The 7,906-nt window shown below is 37.9% G+C and overlaps 1 protein-coding gene across 1 annotated transcript; it reads right to left on the bottom strand.

Moving 5' to 3' along the window:
- Nucleotides 1-3,807: 3,807 nt before the first annotated feature.
- LOC147638390 (protein SMALL AUXIN UP-REGULATED RNA 51-like) lies at nucleotides 3,808-4,749 on the bottom strand. The gene has a single exon (XM_086795611.1). The coding sequence runs from the start codon at nucleotides 4,446-4,448 to the stop codon at nucleotides 3,927-3,929; it is 522 nt and encodes a 173-aa protein (XP_086651737.1). The 5' UTR covers nucleotides 4,449-4,749; the 3' UTR covers nucleotides 3,808-3,926.
- Nucleotides 4,750-7,906: the final 3,157 nt, after the last annotated feature.

Here is a 7,906-nt window from a genome sequence, read left to right as displayed (position 1 = left end):
TTTATGTCGTGTTTTTGGCTTGTTTTCTCCACCCCCGGTAGCTCCTGTCCATACCACACCTCATCTTTACTCAGAGACAAGATATGGTTGTTGTGGAAGCTCCTCTATGTTCCCGAAAAGGAGAGAGAGAAGGTTTGAAAACAACTAAATTAGCCCACCCTGGCGCCGGCTAACCTAGCTTTTTTCGACGTCATGGAGAGCCGCTGAGTCTTCCCTTGATAATTTTACATGGATTGTGAAACTCGCTATTGAACCTGCACAATTCATTTCTCACCGCATTTATAACATTCAAGCAACTTGTAGCCTTGGAGAGTGCTTTAGAGAAGGTAGCTAAAAAATACAAGCTGGCAATTGTTGGTAGCATGGATATTAACCCTCCTAATACAAATCATGTGGATAGATCAATCGATACTTTTTTAGCGCATGTATCAGTGAGAAAAGAGAAGGAATTCATGGACAATCGTTGCTACCAAGATTTGGAGCATAGACCATATATTTTGGATATCGCTATGTGGATAGATCAATCGATACTTTTTTAGCGCATGTATCAGTGAGAAAAGAGAAGGAATTCATGGACAATCGTTGCTACCAAGATTTGGAGCATAGACCATATATTTTGGATATTGCTGAATAGTGATAGTGACAGTGTGGTGACTCAAATGCTCATGAAGAGCAAGCTGGTGCTGCACACAGACTATTGCTAAAGATGAAAGATGTTATATTTGCAACTATATGATCTTTTTGTAGGGAGCATGAGTATGTTTTTTATGTATTTGCATTGGGAAGTGCATGTAGAGAATGGATCTTGCAAATAAATGGAAGACAATGGCAATGGTTCCAATTATGTGAGATTGAATCAATGTGTTCAAGCTTGGTCGAGGGGAATCTTGAAATCAATGCATGGGTCGGAATCATAGCATGGAGAATATTGTATATTTACAAATGAGCAGCTTTTGATAGAAGGCCCCACACTAAAGCATATAGGTACACTTACAAAAGAGCATGAAGTGGTAATTTTAGACTTTGTTGTCAACTTCTTCCTGACGAGCTAGACACAACAAGTGTTTAAAAAGCACACCTAGTTCTCATTTTATTGGTAGGATAGTTTTTTTCATTGTGATATGCAAGTAAATGCTCTATGAATATCATCAGTTAGATTTGTATGTATGTTACTTATGATCTTGAATTAGTAGAAGGACTTCTATTTTATTTTGTCAAATTTAAAGACACCTTTGTTGAGCTAACTTGATTGCATCATAATTTGTTCAAAATGATAAATTATGACTACATCAAAGTGAAGCATTTTCCATGTTCATTAGATTGGTGTTTATGATTTTTTGATTGACACCCCAAACAAAGATTTGGACACCAAGTTCAAATTTAGTCCTTGTATATACTTGATCGTTTGGGTATGTCAATAAGGCCACATAAAGTTTATAGTCATACATACGATTTGGATAATCAGCCAAATCCATAGCATTAACATCCATGACATAGATTTGAATGAGTGACCAAATCTAGAAATTCACATAGATTCGACCACTAGCATTACCCACCCTTAACATATATTTGGACAAGTAATTGAATCTAGCCAATAATACCCATGCACAAGATGTCTATTGTCATCTAGTGATATTTGAACAACTGACCAAATCCAACATTCAAATCTATTCAAAGATGTGGAAAACTAACTATATGACCAAATTTAATTTTATGTAGTTAAAGATATATCGAGTATTTAATAGTAATGAAAGCATGTGTTTGTGATTTTTAAATTGAGTTTTGGTTGATTGACTAAATGTCTTTTGTCTTTTAATTTTTTTTTTGAGTTTTGGTCGATTGACTAGATGTCTTTTATCTTTTTGTTTTTCCTATAATTCCCATATACAAGACATCATCTAGTGAGATTTGGATAACTAACCAAATCCAACATTCGAAGACATCTAAAATATGTGGAAAACTGATCATATTACCAAATTTAATTTTATGTAGTGAAAATATATCTAATATTTATGAGTGATCGCGCGATCGACAACATGTCTTTAATTTTTTTTGACAGATAAAGTATATCACAGATGTGTTAAAATGAAGATGATGATAACATAGGATTGGATACAAGGGATGTGATAGGCCAAATGTCGGTAATATTGGATTTGAATGGATTATTGTTAGAACATTTCTTCACAAAGTCCAATAAGCATACAAGCTTACATTGTGGGAACAATGGATTGTACTTCGTCCAGGATGCATAGAGTTTTTAGCCAATCTATTCATAAAATTCCATGTTGGGATATGGTCCATGGCTTTACACAGAAATGTCATGCATATGGTGGAAACTTTAGAATTACATGTAGGGAGACAATTAGAATTTTTTATTGTGTGGGGACAGGAGGAGTGTTATGTGTAAAATCATGAGAAGATATTCAGGCCAAAAAAGATGGGTGTGAAGGCCATGTTCAAACCACTCAAAAAGGTTTGGCACCAATGTAATGCTCAATGCTATGTAACAAGGACATTTCTCATTGATGATAGTCCATACAAAGGATGTGCTAGTTCACAAGAGAATTGCATTTTTCCACCCAAAGTTATCATTGATGCATATGATAACACATTGGAAGACTTAATTATTTTCATTTCGCATCACACATCACACATCACTTTAAACCATGACAATTTACACAATCCATGGCACATGCTACCTTATCTATAGAGCCCATTTATAACCTTGTAACCTACCCTGCATAAATGAAAACCTATAAAATGTTTTCCCGTTGTTTTCTCATTTAAGGAGGAAGCTAGCGAGATTTAAGGAGATGCATTGGATTGGATGGAAAGATAACCTTGGTTTACACATCTCGTGCTTGCAATCCCAATTCATTGCTACCTATAGGATAGGTTCATAGCCGATACATTGTTTGGCAACACATTCCTTGGAGGGGAAAAAACATCCAATCAACTTCCTTCATTCAAAATTTGAAGTAGCTTTCAATTTTTCTATCCTCATCATGCCTACAACTATGGGCCACATATCCAATCATTTTCCTTCATTCAATCCTTTTAACTCTCATCGCGCTTGCAACTATGGGTTTGTTGAAAATGTGATGTTTGTAAAGGTGTATTGGAAGTCCCACTACAAGTGCACATTGACTCCTTGCCCAAACTCCATCTACTCCTTACCAAGAGTTTGGGCACTGAGTGTTGGGAGGGGGAATGATGTGAACTCCTCAATTAAATTCTTTCCACCTCACATCACACATCGGTTAAAACCATGGCACCTTACACAACTTACCCACGTGGGGAGAGCAATTGGAATGGAAACAAAAATTAAAGGCAAAAATAATCTTTTTTAAGTTTTTTTTAAATTGAGAAGAGTTGTATTAGAAAAGAAGTCTATGTAAGACTTATTACAAGTTTTGTTGATGTGTATTTGAATTTTGAACGGATTCATGGTAGCATTGGAATGGAAACAAAAAATAAAGGCAAAAATAATCCTTTAAGTTTTGTTGATGTGGTGTGTATTTGGAATTTGAAAGCATTAATGCCAACATTTTTAATACCGTATTTTTTTTAAAAGATTCAATGCTAAGCAAAATTACAATTGGTGTTTCTCAATTTGAGTGGCGAAAGTTACATTGAAGGATGGTTTTTTTCTTTCGAATTTTTTCTTTAAATTCAATACTATGTAAAATTACAATCGGTTTTTCTCAATTTGAGCCGAGAAAATTACAGTGAAAGACAGGTTTTTCGATGTCAATGCTAAGCAAAATTACAATTACAATTGGTTTTTCTCAATTTAAGTGGCGAAAGTTAGACTAAAGGATGGCTTTTTTTTTAATTTAAAGAAATATGCAAAATTACAATCGGTGTTTCTCAATTTGAGCGGAGAAAATTACACTAAAAGAAAGACGGTTTTTCTCCGACGCCGTCTAGGCTGTTGTCGCCTGCGCCAGCGGCGACGCTACCATAGTGCGGTAATAACTAGGCGTCTCGTAGCTTGAGACGTGGTGGTGGGCGCAGTCTGGGCGGCGGTGGCTGGAGTAGTAGAAGTCGAGAAGCTCTTGGAAGTGCGCCGGGCACCCCGCGTCGGGGCGCCTGGAGTTGAGCATCTGGAGCAAGTACTCGAAGAAGACGGCCTCGCAAGGGATGGTGAGGGCGCCCTCATGCTCAAACCCAAACTCCTCCTCACACTTCCTCAGCAGCGCCCGGAAGATGGCGTGGTTGAGGTGAGCCGTCTTCACCACAAACCTCACACGCTCCTCGCCCACGTACACCGCTAGGTGCCCGGCCGGCACCTTGGGTGGGGAGGGGGCGAGCTTCGTGTGAGCAGCGCTGGCGGCGGGATCACAGCCAGCTGCGGTGCCTCCGATCCGGGCGAGCCTGCGCCACTTGGTCAGCATTTGCCTAAGCCGGACAATTTGCTGAAGCTTGTTGATCTTCACGGGGCTCATGGTGGGTTTAGGAAGGCTATGGAGATGAAGGTGGTGGAATGATAAGGAGGAGCAGAAGAGAGGAGATAGATGGGGGATGTGCAGGTGAAGGCAATCGAGGCGCAGGCCGGAGGCTATGGAGATGAAGTTGCGAAGATGAGAAGGAGCAGATTAGAGGAGAATTAGATGGGGGCTGTGCGGGCAAGGAATCGAGGAAGCGCGGTCATGGTGATTGCTGCGAGGCTCCTCCATAGCCAACAGGATGCAAAACGCTTGGGAGGAGTGCCGAAGAGTGGAACTGAGGCGTTCGTGGAGGCAACGAAGCGCAACAGCATTTTGCATAAAAAAGAGAGGAGGGTCCATTATTATTATTATTATTATTATTATTGAGCCCCCACATGCACTCGCTTTTCGAAGCCATCAAAATTTTTTGAAAAGAGAAAGTATCCTACCTCTAGCTTATGGTAGAACGACACGTATTCCTAACTGCCCAACCGGTGATTAGAACCGTCTTGCCCACAAATAAGAATACCATTAATTAAGACACAAACCTCACTAAAGATCAAGCTAATCTCTAGATTGCAGAGAAAAGATTAATTCCTACCCTTGATTTCCCTTAGCTTTAGGAGTAAATTATTTGCCGGACCAAAAGGACCATTATTGACCAAGAAGAGTACAACAATCATTGAGTAGAAAAAGAGAAATAATTAAGGCTTGGTTTCCCTTAGCTTTAGGAGTAAATTATTTGCCAAACCAAAGGACCATTATTGACGAACAAGAGTACAACAATTTTTGAGTTTAAAAAAAGTGAAATTATTACTTCTCAACAAAACCTTATGTGCTCTTAATGGTTTTCCATAAGGCAATTGCCAGGCATTTTAGCCCACATGTATCGAGAATATTCTCAAGTGGCAAACTCCACCTTAAATAGCTTGTACTCTTTCAAAGTTTTAAGCTTTATAAATTCTCTTCTCCATGTTATCATGTAACTCTTTTGTGTTGTAACACCCAATTATACTGTGCATGTTAAGTGTTTGAGCTGTGAGTTGCCAAGCAAATGAATTTATGGATAAGGCGTATTTTTTTGTGTGTTCTTGATTTACCTTTTCTTCTGTCAAATTTATGATAAAGAGAAGATACTTGTCAAAGCTCTAACCTCTAGATTCTAAATTTGAGATTCTCCTTTACATTTTTATCTATAAAAGTTAATCAACAAAAGTGCTCACAAAATGAAGATCCCTTTTTTGGGCCTTTTTGCTCACTCTTCAAGAAATTCTCCTTGGAGGAATAGTTGTGGCTTGAATAATAATTTGTACTCTTTAAAAGATTCAATATTTGTTTTTACATGCAAAGATACACTTTCTTTTTGTTTTTGGTGTCTATGATATCATATATAATATTATTAACATATCCAAGAAGACTTTAGGCTCCAGTATAATAATGGAGGATATCTTGGAAAATTTCTCAAAAGACTTCAAAATCTCCTACTTTTTGCATCTTTATACTTGCCAGGCAACTCCATCTCTTCTTTATCATTATAATTTCACCTACTCTTCACTTTCTAGTACATGATATGTACACATTGGAATAGTACTTGAGTAGACAATCTTTCTATATATCATGTGCATGCCCCTTCAAAAACTGTATGCACGTTGCAAGGCATTATTCACAAGATCACCTACCACCACAAGAAAACTATGGCATGAGTTCCCATGACTTACTTTATTCTCTTATGTGCATCATGGTGATGATAACAACAAAGACCATACAACATATGCTAATATCAAATTGAGAAAAATGTTTGATCATGATTATAGGTGTGCTTAAAACATTTGCATGAACATCTTAAAAATCAATCCTTGAAATCTAAAGCTATCAATGATGGCACTAATGGCTGTTGTTGATGTTGTCATTTTTATAGACATTGGATAACATAAATTATTATTATGGGCATCATTGAATTTAAAATAAAAGTCAAGGCAGAATATCAAAGTGGGTCTATGAGACTAAAAAGTGTTACATAGTTTCCATGTGTAAACTAAAAATCACAAACATGGAGACAAAAGTGCCAAATAGTAATAAGTATGTGTACTATGCAAAACCAAGGGGGATTCTAGATGTACAATGAATAATAAGGCTAATGTAACTAGTTAAGGGGATAGAGAGAGGGGGAGAGACAAAGGGAGGGGGGTGATAAATATTTTGGTTCACCTTCTTATAAAAAAATTAATAACCCTTATAACTAGATTTTTAGTGATATTTAAATATGAAAGTTTGATGAGAAATCTTGTCTTGGTCTAAAAATTATTTCCATACATATAAGAAAATGGGAAACTTGAAGTGGTACTTCGTTAATCTCCCCTAATTATTTTTCAAAACTTGGCAATGCTCAATAAGATTGATTCTTGCTACATGTGTAGCAAACAACAACAAAAGTCCTAACTTTAACAACATTAATAATGGTTTTGAAGTGTGAACACATGTGATGGTGCAATGCACATGCATATGCACACACATGCACATGTACATGGACACGCACATGTACATGGACACGCACATGCACATGCACATGTATGTGCACGTGCACACGTGTGCACGCACACACACACACACACACATGCACGCGTGCGTGCACGTGCATAATGCTTTGCTAACATTTGCTCTGGAGGCTATTCTAACATACAAGACAAAGTACAAACATTAAGAACATAAGGTTTACAACAAAGTCAATAACACTAACAAAAGAAACACAAAAATAAATTTTTTGTAAAGATTTAACTTAAGATACTTGAAGATTGAGGTTTATGGAAAAATTAGACAAGGGACCTTGCATTGCAAAAGATTGTGTCCACTTGCTTTCCTTATGAGATACTCAAACTTAAGTCGATTATATGCCCTTATGCTTCACTTATTTTTGAAAAGATACAAGGGAGAGGAGAGCTTGAGCTCTTGCAAGCACACACACACTCACACAAACCCTAGAAGAGAACACACAAGGTGAGAGGCTGAAAAGTATTCTTCTTCTTTACACACAAAAGAGGTTTACAAAGAAGATAAAGTGATGAGAAAGTGACTAACACACATAATAGAGTATATACAAGGCAGTCCATAATGTGAACACGCTAAGTGGAGTGGGTAGGTGTGGACTAGTCGGTGTAGTCCAGCTGTAGAATCTCTGGCGTAGATATGTCGGTGATAGCTCTACCAAACAAATGTCGAACGGTCATGCAGGCACCTCGTGAGTGTCAACTCATGTTGAGCTTGACATCTCAACACTCCCCCTCAAGCTCAACTCCAGCTCATGAAATCCAAACATATCTCGAAATTTGTAAAGCTTCTCAGCTCCCAAGGCCTTCGTGAAGATGTCTCCGACCCAATCCTGTGTACTGACGTAGGCCAAGTCGATGTTACCTGCCACCAAGACTCTCTCTGTGGTGATGAAGTGGTAATGTATCTCAATGTGTTTCGTCCCGCACATG

The sequence above is a fragment of the Cibotium barometz genome, chromosome 5 (assembly GCF_041138505.1).
Source record: "Cibotium barometz isolate CiBa-2024 chromosome 5, ASM4113850v1, whole genome shotgun sequence".
Classification (NCBI taxonomy): Eukaryota; Viridiplantae; Streptophyta; class Polypodiopsida; order Cyatheales; family Cibotiaceae; genus Cibotium; species Cibotium barometz.
The sequence above is the reverse complement of the archived record's forward strand: the minus strand, read 5'-3'. Positions and strand labels throughout refer to the sequence as shown.

Coding starts and splice junctions, on each gene's coding strand:
- LOC147638390 (XM_086795611.1), bottom strand. CDS start 4,448: ATGAGCCCCGTGAAGATCAACAAGCTTCAGCAAATTGTCCGGCTTAGG.